This window comes from Carex rostrata, chromosome 2 (assembly GCF_964058835.1).
Source record: "Carex rostrata chromosome 2, lpCarRost1.2, whole genome shotgun sequence".
Lineage (NCBI taxonomy): Eukaryota > Viridiplantae > Streptophyta > Magnoliopsida > Poales > Cyperaceae > Carex > Carex rostrata.
The window spans coordinates 4,496,590-4,511,685 of record NC_135919.1 but is presented as its reverse complement, the minus strand read 5'-3'; the positions used below and the strand labels follow the sequence as shown (position 1 = coordinate 4,511,685).

The 15,096-nt window shown below is 33.5% G+C and overlaps 1 protein-coding gene across 1 annotated transcript; it reads right to left on the bottom strand.

The window, feature by feature from the left end:
- Positions 1 to 5,663: 5,663 nt before the first annotated feature.
- Positions 5,664 to 6,266, bottom strand: LOC144567269 (uncharacterized). The gene has a single exon (XM_078317370.1). The coding sequence runs from the start codon at positions 6,264 to 6,266 to the stop codon at positions 5,664 to 5,666; it is 603 nt and encodes a 200-aa protein (XP_078173496.1).
- Positions 6,267 to 15,096: the final 8,830 nt, after the last annotated feature.

The window sequence follows — 15,096 nt, the reverse complement described above, 5'->3', positions numbered from 1 at the left end:
AGGTTGGGGGTGTCAGTCTCCTTTGTGAAATTGGCTCGTTTAATTTTATTGAGGAAAGGGTAAGGTTAGTTATTTTGTCTCCTAGGTTAAAATTTGTTTTTTTTTGTTTTTTTAATTTTATTATTATTTCAAGGAGTTGAAATCTGTTGTGAATAACATTGATACGCTGTGCAATAAGGATTCAATTAAAATGTCACAAATAATGAATTGTGATAAAAAGAACGAACATTTGGACAAGTAGCAAAACAAGATCTGGCTTGGCCACTGGTGCACTCAAATTTTTAGTTTGTATCCTGACTGTCTGATTAGAATCCACACAAATATTAAAGGGGCCATGTGAACCCTGACTGTCCAATTAGAATCATCTTGAACCAGATTGATCCAAATTATGATAAGATGGTACAAATTCAAACTCAAAATTCGAGTTTAGTGGAGAAACACTGAATCGGACGTATACAAATAAAAAGAGAGAAAAAAGATATAAAGTTATAAAGATATAAGGAGAGAAAAACTGAATCGGGCTTATACAAATAAAAAGAGAGAAAAAAATAAAGTTATACGATGAAAAAAATAAGGAGAGAAAAACTGAATCGGACATATACAAATAAAAAGAGAGAAAAAAGATATAAAGTTATACGATGAAAAAATAAGGAGATAAAAACTGAATCAGACATACAAATAAAAAGAGTATGGCTACTACAACATCATCAATGGTTATAGTGATACTAACTCCAAAATCAATCAAATAAATATCAAACAACGAATCAAAACCGCTCAAACCAATCTAACTTACGAGCTATTCATTTTATATGAAGGCGAGTGGTAAAAAAAGTGATAAAAAATGAATGTATAATTAGTAGTTAGACTTAAATAAAAATATTAATGATGGAACATGACTAGTAAATTTGAAGATTTAATATTCTTTATAGAGTATTAATTTAATATTTATCGTTATGTTTGCTTGTTGCTTATATCATTGCGAGGTGCAAGCCATATGCATGACAGAATTTTATTTTGCTGTCATAGTTGTTATTATGACACAAAAATCACACACGGTTTGAACTGTTTGATTCAAATAGGCACAAATTTTCAATCATTCTCCTAAACATGTCAGGTGAGATGTAACACATACAATACAGTTATACAGATCAAACGATTTTCAATAGAATGCTATATTTGTGCAATAATAACAAGAGGGGCAAATGCTCATTGTTTCATGCCACAATTGCACTCTAATATTTTTTTCTTTAATTTCAAAATTCAAATAGATGATATGAATTTCTCAACATAATATCCACGTTAAAAATATGATCGGAGACTAAATTATTTTACTATTTATTAAGATAGGTACAAAATCATTGTTTTTAGATGGTCCACAATTTCTTGAAAAATAATGATTTTGTAACGTGCATATCATGTTGAGAAGTTCAGATCTTTTATTTGAATTTTGAAAATGAAAATAAAAACGTCAGATACAATAGAGCATGAACAATGAGGTATTTGAGCCCTCCTCTATTAACAATTATTGTAGCAAATATAAGCATGCACCCTATAAAATCCTTACTGTGAGTTTGTGCCGATACAATGCTAAACCATGTGATAAGCGGTACAGAGGTACAATAATATGTCTTTCTTGGACCTACCATTCAAAATTGAAATGCATTTCTGGCGCTCTATGCTTGTTTTGATTCTGATTTTTTTTTTTTTTTTAAAATTGAATTTTTTTTTTTGGTTGAAAGTCCGTAGGCGATTGCATTGATCCAACGATATACAAGATAGCTATTACATAGGTTTTCTTTGATTAAAATAGAAAGTACGAAAACCTATACATTGCGCTACCTATAAAATCATCTAATTTGCTATGTCAGAAAATAACAGATATGTGAAGCCAGAGAATGTGAATTAGTCTATTCGCGCCCGATTAATAAGTAGCCTTCCAATTTTCTTCCCTGGAAATGTAGACACAGCAGTAATTTTTGAGTTGCATGGCTGGCGAAGTACGTCGTATTGAGTCCTTCCTTGAGGACGAAACGTCTTCTTCTTTCCAAAATCGACGCCGCCGCTCAGGGGAATGCGCAGCCAAGAGGCACTGAATCAAACCGGACCGAGACAGTCACCACTGCGAGAGGAGGAAGAAAATGGCACTGAATCCAATCGGACCGGGACAGTCACCACTCAGCCGAGAAGACACTGAATCAAACTGGACCGGGAACTGAATCAACTGGCCCAGGACAGTCACCACTCAGAGAGGTGGAAGAAGAAGAAGAAGAAGAAGAGAGGAGGAAGGAGGCAACTCTTTGTAATCTCGTCATCAGCAACAACCATAAAAACACGTACCTTATTTTTATATATAGATAGTAGCTAGAGATTACATATGAGATGAGCGAATTCACAGCCTCCCATTCGAACCTGGTAAGTTGAGACAAGAGAGTAGCGATCTGAAGCGGTGACCAGATCCATTAAATGGAAGCACTGCTCAGATTGATTGAGACGGAGTGGACCGGGACAGATGGGAGAAGGGAGGGCGGAGCTGCTACTACTTCGACTCTCAAAACTGCAACAGTGGAGTCGGCGATATCTCCAAGAAACGAAGCGGAGGTTCCGAGGCCGCTTTCCTCTTTAGCCTGCTTCAACAGATATAAAAAAAATAATAATAATAAAAAAAAATTGAAGTTCTTGTCACGCACTATTTAATACTCCTGTTATTATAACAATTTGTTTTTTCCATTTAAATTTCGAATCCATGATGTCTTACATAGAAACCATCTATCTTTAACTTCTGTATTTAATAAAGAATCTGGACCGTTCTCTTTACTTGGCACAAATCTCAAAGCAAATCCCGACAGTCTCTATAAACACTGGATTAAATATGATTCGGCTGGGTGGATCATGTGTATAATCCAGTGAAGGGGGATTGGATCCGATTTCATATCACCTAAGGTACCTCAATGTTTGAATTTGAATCCGGCCTGTTTGTTACATACTAGCACGGATTTTAAAGAAGTCATGTGCATTACACCATTGGTAAAATTCTGATTAGAGAGTTCAAAATGAAATTCAAATGATGCATTACCTCATAATACCTGAAGTTGTTCGGATCCTCTATCTGAGTTATGTTAATTATAAATATGCAGATACGAAAATAGAAAATTAAGATTGAAAACAGTAAATAATTTTATTTCATAAGAACGACTAATTTGTAATTAATGTTTAAGTACTTGTAAAAAATAAAAATATAAAGAATAAAGAATAAATTTGATAAATTTTAATTCGTAGATATAACTTTAACCACTCCTAATTAAGACCCGCCACTGTAAATATGGAGTATTCATTTTATATCAGAAGTATAATTAAATGTCTGAGGCAGTTATTTCATCACATAGGACACTTTAATTTAAGTCTTTTTTAATAATTAAGTCCAAGTCTACCTTAAATTTGTTATTAAACTATGAAATTTTTTTGTAATATAAGACCGGATACAATCATACAAGCAACAGTGTGGAATTTGTTATTTAAATCAAGTTTGTAATATATTTTATAGTAACTTAAAATTTGAATTTGAAATTCGGATTGTCTGATTAAAAATACAAGCTAATTATTATTAATTTAAAAATTTACGGAATTGCTTTAAGATTTTTTTTTTTAGTAAGAATGATCCCGATTTAAACTCAAATTTTAGTTAATTTATGGATCTGAAATTTAACGGGGCTAGATAAGATAAGCGTGTTTGAAAAACGGACCCATTAATCAGACGGTCGGCACGCTCGTCGAATATTTTTAATCAAATGTACCTGATACGTGTTCAATTTGAAGAATTCGTATCCTCATTGGCTGAAATTGACGGAAAAGTATCATCTGCGGCTTTTTTCCGTGCGAAGCTGTGCGGCGCTTTTAATTTGGTCCGTTCATTTCGAATCAGACGGATCAGATCAGATCTTGCCCGAATTTAAAAAAAACTCAAAATTTGGTGAACTCTTAATCCAGTCCGTCCGATCCGAAACGAACGGACCAGATTAAAAGCGCCGCACGAAAAAACTCCGCAGAGGATAGCGTTTCGAAATTGACACTCTCTATCATTTAAATTTTTTACCCTGAGTTCCCATTCTACCCTTCAAACTTTCTTATCTCAAATCCGTAGTCACTAACACCACCCGAATTTGAAAGCTAAATTTGAAGATTGGGATCAAGAAATTGATTATATTATTGGGGTTAATAAATTTGAACAGAAGCAATGAGTTCAAGAATATTTGTCATCCAAATTATATTCTTGGGGTTAATAAACTTATTTCTTGATTAACGGAAGCCTTTATTTCTTTTGTAAAAAGGAAACACGGTTGTGGTAACTTTTATTTTATTTTATTCTAGCTAAAGATGTTCTATGCAATATTTTTTTTATTAATTTTAACGCCATTATTAATCATTATTATACATTATACAGATGATATAATTCATTTCTTGAAATTAACATTTGAACATATTGACAATGTCAGGCTTTGTCTAGTTTTAATATTAGCTACTATATTTGACCGTAAAGTAGCAAAAATTCTCCTAGGTAACAAAAAATTGACAAATTTAAAATGGGATTTTTTTTAATTGATAAAATTCAGAAAATGTTTTCAGAACTAAAACTAGTGCTTTACCGTCAATAGAGGGATGAATAACATTATTCAATTGAAATAACATATATAATATTTCTTGATCATTTTCAATTAATAAAAATATTATATTTATAATTGCTAATAATAAGTGTCAAGCAATTAATATATATACAACCCAATAGTAGAGGGGGGAGAATGAGGAAGGGAGTAATTGAGTTTGTATTACCTAATGTAACATAATATTTATGTTTGGATCTAAACTGTCTAATCAGAGTCCTAAATTTAGCAATCCTAAATTATGCACATAAGTCCAAGTAAGCTGTAATTTTGCAACGCTCAACAGGTGTACTTCTGAAATTAGGAAGTTTAAAAAAGAAGTAACTTGAACAGCCAACAGACTTTTAGTTGCATTGATCAACTTAGAGTCATTAAAAGATGCTTTGATAAAAAATGAGTCTGAGAAGAGCAAAATCACAACGGATCGACAAAGTTGCAGGTAGATCCCTACGAATATTTATTTTTGAAATCAGGGTTTCCTTTTGCAAAATTAGCATCACAATGCCATTTTCTTTTTTTTTTCTTTTTTGCAAACCAGGTAGTGACTACCAGGTGATCACAATGCCATTTTCAAAAAGAAGCTTCAAGAATCAAATTAAAAACATGGATATGCTGTCAAAGCAGAGAACAATACTTCTCTGTAAAATACAACATAAGAAACATGAACTTGAGAATTTTTCTATGTAAATTTACTTATGTGTAAAGTTAGACATAAACAACTGCAAGGTGCAACAAAAACAAGTCAAAACTCAAAAGCACACTAAAATTTCATATCTATTAATTTAACATCCACAGTGATCATTATTGACACAAGATTTCCTTACATTAACACTTAAGTTCTACATCATAAGAGAACTAATACAGACACAATGAGATCGAGTATATCTATAAACTTGAAAGCTAAGAAACAACTTCAGACCCTAAGAATAAAAGAAAGGGAAAGTAATGCTATAAGAAAAGGCCAACAGGACCAAGTTCCCTTTACATCAATCTTAAAATGAGTTGATGTCATATATAGTTTAAAGTAGGCATAAACCAAGTAATGTTGCTTTCTGCATTGAAAGGGGTTTTGATAAATCCTGTTTCACCATTCTTTATGTCATACATGTTGATCAACTGAACGTCATCTAAATATGGTATGTCATTGTATACGAAGTAGATGCAGTTCCCTTTGAATCCGGCAGAATCACTCGCTCTGAGACTGAAACCACGACCAGTACCAACTGGAAAATCAAAGAACAATATTCTGTCTCCAATGCTGCTAAGCTTGACCCAACAAGGATTTCCTTTTCCATTGTCAAATTCAAGAAGGTGAACAAAAAATTTATAATTCGTCCAATTAGTGTCCCGCTTATAACCAACGGCCAATATATCTCCACAAGACTCGACGAGGTAAGGACCCAAGCACATATCTTCATATACGGGTGGTGGTATGACATAGAGCTCTTTACGGCTACTAATATCCCAAATTTTTGTAACCCCATTTTGATTCTTACGATATTTACAAACCCTTAAAAGAAAACCCTTCAAAAAGTAACAGCGGTATTTAAACTCGTGTCCAGGTCCAATGATTTCCCACCTATCATCACTGGGCTTACAACGAACCGACATTTTAGTCTTGGAGGCATGCATATAATGGTCAATTTGAAAACTTGGAGGATTACTGTTTGAAAGCAGATATGGATTACAATCATGTATTACAGGGAGAGGAAGCTCTCTATTGTTCAGGGGATTCAGAAGAAACAAGCTATCGTAATAACCAAATTGGCCAGTGAGCATGTAACCACCAACAGGTTTAAAGGGTCTCCTACCGGAGGAGCAAGGAGAACGGATGGTGTATACTTTGTTGAAAGCCATGGAGTAGAACTCCAGATCGGATCCATCGCTTTCCCTGAGGATCCAAGGGAATTGTGGTGGCAGGTCGGCCACAAAGGAAGAGAGACGCCAAGGCTTGCAAACTGCTCGGGATCGGACAAAATCGGAGATGTAGGGGAGATTTTTCAGGATGAGAGGGAAAAGTTCTGGCAGAAGGTCTGCCCAGTTCCTTTCTGTTTGAATAGCCTCCTCCTTCCTCTTCTTCATCATACTATGGCACCTTGAGGTGGAAGCCAAAGGGTTGAGAGAGAAGTATGTTTTGCTTTTGTTAGGGTTTTGTAAAAGAGGGATATGTGACAATATTAGACGAAGGAGAATTTTATGTGGAAAAATTTACATATACGATCATCTCGTAACATCTTTAATTAGATATTTTTCCTTCAAAACTTTAAATGAATTATTTCTCCATCTAAATATAACTATATATATTATTAGATGGCTTGACTTTAATATGTCATGATGCAGGACCTGTTTTTGCATATTTGATAATTGATAGTAACTCAGATTTTACTATTCTTTTTCTTCTTTTATGTATCTTACATGCCAAAAAGCTATTGTAAAGTGTTAGTCATGCTATGCTTTTGTGAACTTCAAATTGATTGGAAGGATCTATTTTCTTATTTTGTAATTAAGAAATGTAATGCACTAAGACTTCTAACATTAATTGTGTTTTTGTAAAATTAGCTGATATATATTTAGTTTTTTTTTTTTTCATTTTTTTGTTATACATCTTTTTCATATATTGCACAATTTTATCATTTCAACTTTTTTCCTGTGAGGTGTTATTTAATTTGCTTAAATACTATGAGGTTAACAATTTATTTGAGTTATGATTCTCATGTCTGATAATAACCACAGTAGTAATTTATCATGTACCAACTAATAATTTCATGTGAAATTAGCTGTTATTTTTTCTTTTTTTTTAACTAACAATCTAAATATTCAATTATCTAGAAAATAATTCAGGGAAAAAAAAAAGCGCAAGTTACAGAGATTATCTCAGCAAAAAAAAAAATTCATGAACCAAAATCCGATGGTAGAGGAGCTTCGGAAATGTACCAAAAAATGGACCATAAAATGAGGTAATAAGGTTTATGGCTGAGGCGAAATGGACCACAGGAATACAGGATCTCTCTGTCAGAGATCAGGGCTGTTAATCACAGTCTGATCCAGTGGGACTAACTTGTTAAGCAATTTGTAGTAAACCGGAGAGACACCTTTGGAAATAAAGCATCTTGGGCTTGACCGCTGGATGAAGTGCTTTTAAATGTCAATTGAGCCCCTTTTTTCTCAGCCCAACCCAATGGAGAGATCTTATCAATTGAGCCCTTTTTTTTTTTATCGAGATTCTAGACTGTTTATAGTGGCTATATAAACCTTTGTTTAACTCTGATATTACTTCTTCTTTTTAATATTTTGGAGGAGTTTACGGGTTAAGGTTTTAACAGATCAGTTTTAGCTTCATGCAGCACACACACCATATTTATTGCTGTTTTGATTTAATGTCCGTGCGCTGCATGAAACCAAAACTGTTCTGTTAAATTATTTACCCGTGTTTTACCGAGCAAGGATGCTGTACAATCATTTAACTACGGCAGCTAGTTGATGAGGTTTAAAACTGTTAGGTATCATCCCTTTTTGCTTAACACATTTAGTTATTTTTAACTTAATTAGCACCAACCTAAATGCTCTTTGAGGTACTAAACCTATCATTCTCTTTGCAATACCCTGATAAAATTAGTGCCATACATAATAATATAAAAATTATAAGAGCATTAGAGAGTTCAAATGCCTCCATTTTTTGTGCCTCCACCATGTCTCCTTTTTTAAAACTTTAATAACTCAAAATTTAAAACTTAAAAGTCAAAATAATACCGTTAGATATGATCTATGCTATTTTCTCTCTGTGTTCATAAAAAATTATGACATTTCAATTTTGTTTTTATGTGAATCAATAAGTTCAAAAATTAACGTCGAGAAATCATCCACATTAATGTGTTTTTTACAAGCTTTTAATGACAATCAAAATAAAATTGAAATGTCATAATTTTTTACACGTGCATAAATAAAATGATGTAGATCATATCTAATGATTTTATTTTGACTTTTAAGTCTTAAATTTTGAATATTAAAGTTTTTAAAAATAAAGACAATGAAGACACAAAAATAGAGACATTTGAATCCTCTCTGTAATCATCAAATGGTCAAACAAAACCTGATGATTCGAAAACCGTTTTTTTCTAAAATAAATGGTTTGATAATTGCAAAGTAGAATTACTTTTTCGTGCCATTTTTTGCTTTCTTAAATAAACCCCACTTGATGTGCATAGAAATGTCAATTAAACTTTGCTCATAAGCCCTTAATATTTTCTATTTTAGACAACTGGGGTCCGTGCTAGTAGAACTTTGCTTTGTTGGTTGCACGAGAATTTGAAGGTATGATTTTTACGTCCTACAAGAATCTAAAACAACTTAAAAACCTTCCTTTTCCATCAGATCAAGCCATTATATCTGCTAGTTTGTTAACAAGTTGATTTGTAAAATTGCAGATGCTTCAAATGCTTTTAGCAAGTTGTGAAGAACGAAAGCAAAAAGTAAATATTAGATGATTGAAATGAATTTTGTCATGGTGCAAAGGACTGAAGAACATGTATATTTGTATCTTATCTATTAAGCTGCATTAAAAACATAATTTAAATGAATGAATTAATTATTTGCTATTGACTTGATTTGAATCACTAAACATTTCAGGATATTCAAGTTTTGTTACATATGGGTATTCAAGCCTAGGAACAAACGACTCGGTTTTTCAATTTTTAAAGTCCAAACAGTCGATCCAATCCGTTAGATGTTTAATCTATATTAAAATGTGCTTGGAGACCAAATTTTACATTTTTTAGAATTTTATTATTATTTATTAAGATGGTTTGAAAGTCACTGTTTTTCAATAGTGCATAATTTTAATAAAAACAACGTTTTTCAAACCATCTTAATAAATAGTGAATAATATCCAAAAAATGTAAAATTTGGTCTCCAAGCACATTTTAATATAAATTAAACATCTAACGGATTGGATCAACTGTTTGGACTTTAAAAATTGAAAAACCGAGTCGTTTGTTCCTAGGGCTAGGAACAAAAGTTTTGAGCTTAGCCAACCTATATATATATAGAGTAAGGCTACGGTGAGTTGCGAAGTAAAACACGTTTTTACTTCACGCAATATCTTCATTTTCAAAGTTCAAATAGCCGATCCAAACTGTTAGATGTTTAATCTATATTAAAATATGCTTGGAAACTAAATTTTACATTTTTTGAAATTTTTTTACTATTTATTAAGCCACTTTGAAAATCTGAAAATCCGGGTGAACAGTAAAACAGTAAAAATTTCTGGACCGCTGGATCGGCGATTTTCAAAGTGGCTTAATAAATAGTAAAAAAATTCCAAAAAATGTAAAATTTGGTCTCCAAGCACATTTTAATATGGAGATCATGTTGAGTGGTTCGGATCGACATTTTGAACTTTAAAATCGCAAAATATGAACGTGAAGTAAAATAGTCGCTTTATTTCGCAACTCACCGTAGTCCAACTCTATATATATATATATATAGAGGTGGGCTACGGTGAGTTGCGAAGTAAAACGCGTTTCTACTTCACGCCGTATTTTTATTTTGAAAGTCCAAACGACCGATCCGAACCGTTAGATGTTTAATCTATATTTAAATGTGCTTGGAGACAAAATTTTACATTTTTTGGAATTTGTTTACTATTTATTAAGCATTTTTGAAAATTGTTGTTTTGCTGTGAACAGTAAAAAATAGTAAAATTTTCTGGACCATCAGATCAGCGACTTTCAAAATTGCTTAATAAATAGTAAAAAAATTCCAAAAAATGTAAAATTTGGTCTCCAAGCACATTTCAATATGAAGAACAAGATGAACGGTTCGGATCGACGTTTTGAACTTTAAAATCGCAAAATATGAGCGTGAAGTAAAATAGTTGCTTTACTTCGCAACTCACCGTAGCCTAGCTCTATATATATATATATATATATATATAGAGTTAGGCTGGGGTGCTATGGATAGCATAGTGGCCTCTATGCTACGGCTCAATATTCGAGTTTTCAAAATCCAAACGGTTGATCCGAACCGTTCATCTTATTCTCCATATTAATATCTGCTTGGAGACCAAATTTTATAATTTTCTGAATTTTTTTACTATTTATTAAGCCACTTTGAAAATCGCTAATCCAACGGTTTTACTGTTTTGTGCAGCCACCGTTGGATCAACAATTTTGTAAAATACTTAATAAATAGTAAAAAAATTCAGAAAAATGTAAAATTTGGTTTCCAAGCAGATATTAATATGGAGAATAAGATGAACGGTTCGGATCGACCGTTTGGATTTTGAAAACTCGAATATTGAGTCGTAGCATAGAGGCCACTATGCTATCCATAGCACCCCAGCCTAACTCTATATAAATATATATATATATATAGAGAGAGAGAGAGAGAGACCGGCTAATTTGCTACCGGCAGCATTTTTGCCTAAGGTGCTGCCGGGCTTTTTTTTATTTGGTGATATCCAAACAACAAATCCAAACTGTTATATGTTTATTCTATATTAAAATCTACTTGGAGACTAAATTTTACATTTTTTGGAATTTTTTTACTATTTATTAAGCTGGTTTGAAAATCGCTATTTTCAGTAAATTTCTGTAGCATTGAAAACAGCGGTTTTCAAACCAGCTTAATAAATAGTAAAAAAATTCCAAAAAATATAAAATTTGGTCTCCAAGTAGATTTTAATATAGATTAAACATCTAACGATTTGGATTTGTTGTTTGGATATCACAAAATAAAAAAAGTCCGACAGCACCTTGGGCAGAAATGCTGCCGGCAACAAATCAGCCGGTCTCTCTCTCTATATATATATATATGAGATGAGCTACGGTGAGACATGGAGTAAAACTCGTTTGTACTCCACGCCATAGTTTCATTTTGAAAATTCAAACAACCGATTCGAACCTTCTAACGTGTTCTCCATATTGAAATGTGCTTGGAAACTAAATTTTACATTTTTTGAAATTTTTTTACTATTTATCTATGTTGCATGATACGGGTACGGGTACGGGTACGGGTATCGTGTCGGACACGACACGGGTACGGCGATACGGCAATTCTCAAAAATTAAGGATACGACACGCCTATTATATTATATTATTAGTTTAATAATACTTGTATTATATAAATTAAATATCAAAAGTTCTGGATATACATTAAATAGAAACGCCATAGATTATATCACCAAATGTGAAGTAGTGCAGTGGTCAAGCCCTTTGGCGCTGTCAGCTGAAATCCGAGTTCGAATCCTCCTTGGAGCGATGAAATAAACATTTTGGCGCGGTTCACAGCATGCTGGGTGCACGGGGAGCAGCAACTAGCGGGCGGTCCACTGCAGGCGCAGTGCACAGGGGCTGGGATGGACCATGCGACGAACTGTGTGGTATTTATGGCGTATCCAGACGCGTCAGATCGGTGTCCAGGCCGTATCCAGACGAGTCAGAGCGTGTCGGAGACCGTATCAAAGGACTAAGGATACGCCACATAAAGCAACGCGCCAGCTGGCGTGTCTGATACGTATCGTGGCCATGTCGGAGGCGTGTCAGTGTCGGATACGTGTCAGACACGGGTACGATGAGTTTCTAGGAGTGTCAGGGTAACATAGCTATTTATTAAGCAATTTGGAAATGGCTGTTTTGCTGTGAACAGTAAAAAAACAGTAAAAATTTCTGGACCATCGGATCAGCGATTTTCAAAGTGGCTTAATAAATAGTAAAAAAATTCCAAAAAATGTAAAATTTGGTATCCAAGCACATTTCAATATGGAGATCATGTTGAGCTGTTCGGATCGGTCGTTTGGATTTATAAAATAAAAATATAGTTCCATAGAGCAGCAACTCATTTTACTCCATGGCTCACCGTAGCCCATCTCTCCCTCTCTCTCTCTCTATATATATATATATATATTATCTATCTAATATCACAAAATATAAAAAAATTATAATTTTTAAATCACATTTATAATTTTTTATCCCATTAATTTAAAGATTTAAATTGTTAATTTCAAGCTTAGTATGGCTCCAGCTGACACTTCGCTTGAGAAGGGGTAATTAATAAGATTAGTTTAAAACATAACAACCTGTCGGTTAGTTGAAGTGGCATTCTTGTAATTACCAAAGACTCAATAAATATAGTGTTTAATAGAATAGCAAACATATAAACCCATACGACTGCTGATCCCTTGAAGCCAAAACCACAAATGGATATACACAACAGAATTGCTTGAGGCAATCGATTTTAGCAAAAGTGATTTCGCAGAGGTGGTCGCCCAGTACAACAATGAATTCCCACCTGGCAGCGTGAACCGTGATGAAGACTTGGATTCTATGTTGCGTGAACTGAAACAAGTGCATGCTCATTTTGATTCACTATGGTATACTCAACCGTTGAGAATGGAAGATGGTATAACTTCGAAACAATTCTTAGCAAAGTTGAGATACTGGGGAGTAGCCAATTTGAGATGCTGTGACAAGCTTGAACCCTTGAAGCGCAGATATCTTAATCTTTATCGACTCCTATATTGGGTCGAGGAACATGAATCGCCTTTGGGCAATGCGATACGACAACTCGAGAGAGCGCACTATAACTTCCGTGTTACATGCAAAGAAGTGATGGATTCTATTAATGTGATGACAGATGGACTGCAACTGGGCCGTAATGCCAATGCCGTACAACTCCCAGTACAACCCCCTGCAGCTGAGCCAGTCGTGTCTAACGTTTCAGAGGAGCAGAACATGGCTGCAATACCAGAACCAGAAGAGATGGTGGAGGGTAACAGTAACACATCTGCATCTGAGGATCCAGTGGATGACAACTAGCATCAGCTTGCCCTTGATCCAAGCAAGAAAGATTGGACTTTGGTGGTGCAAGAAAGTTCAGAAAAAACTGGTTTTGTGTTTACATTTCTTGATTCTTGATTCTTCTTTGTTCTTTTTTCTTTATTCCTTTTTCTTGGGTTCTGTTGAATGTGGTTTAAGCAATGGTGTGACATACTGAGATGAGTATTTTTGGAATATGTTCGTTGAGTTGATAATATACAGAGTATATTTGTGAGTGTTAAAAGGTTCTTAAATTTCTTGTTTTCTTCAATCTCTGATCTTGCTTGTTGCTTGCAACAAAGAAATAAAATGCAGTTTAATACATTCATTTCTTTCTTTTTCTTATTCCCATTTTGTAGTAGAGTTCCTACAATAACATGCTCATGTTATATTTACAGTGAAATAATGCTATTTTACTGTTCTTGAGCGTTCAAAAGTCAAATAAGTGTTTCAAAACTAACAAAACAAATATTGATGAAAATTACCAGCACAGTGTTACTTAGTAGATGAATTGACTGGAGCTTTATTTTCCTCCTAGAATTTAAAGTCTATTAGACATTAAAATTGTTTGCTTTCACTTTATTTTACCAGCACATTCAAATTGTTACTAACCCACATTTTACAATTATCAAAACCTAGTACTGGTCAGCAAATACTGTTACCAGTAGTTCAGTTAGTGAGGTGAGTGTCCAAAGTTACACTTTAATAAAATTCAAATGCTTTCAAATTAAAGTATTAAACTGAAGAATGCTAATTCTCCAATTATGAGGATCTCCTGAACCATATATAACGTCAACAAAATCCATTTCATGCCAGAAAACAGATTGTTCTTTTTATTTACTGAGAAAGCACTTTTTTATTTTGCAATTAAAAATCCTAAATTTAGCAAGATCATCAGTTCTTTCAAGGTCTGAAAAGAAAAATAGAGGCCTGAAGAAAAAAGAAATTATGCACATAAGTCCAACTAAGCTTTAATTTTGCAAAGTTCAACAGGCATACTTCTGAAATTAGGAAGTTTAAAAAGAAGTAACTTGAACAGCCAACAGAGCTTTAGTTCCATTGATCAACTTTAGTCATTAAAAGATGTTTTGCTAGAAAATGAGTCTGAGAAGAGCAAAGTTGCAGGTAAATCCCTATGAATATTTATTTTACAAATCAAGGTTTCCTTTTGCAAAGCTAGCATCACAATGCCATTTTCAAATAGGAAGCTTCAAGAATCAAAGTAAAGACATGCATGGATATGCTGTCAAAGCAAGGAACAATACTTCTCTGTAAAATACAACATAAGAAACATGAACTTGCGAATTCTTCTATGTAAATTTACTTATATGTAAAGTTAGACCTAAACAACTGCAAGGTGCAACAAAAACAAGTCAAAAGCACACTAAAATTTCATATCTATTAATTTAACATCCACAGTGATAATTATTGACACAAGATTTCCTTACATTAACCCTTACGTTCTACATCATAAGAGAACTAATACAGACACAATGAGAGTATATCTATAAACTTGAAAGCTAAGAAACAACTTCAGACCCTAAGAATAAAATAAAGGAAAAGTAATGCAATAAGAAAAGGCCAACAGGACCAAGTTCCCTTTACACCAATCTTAAAATGAGTTGATG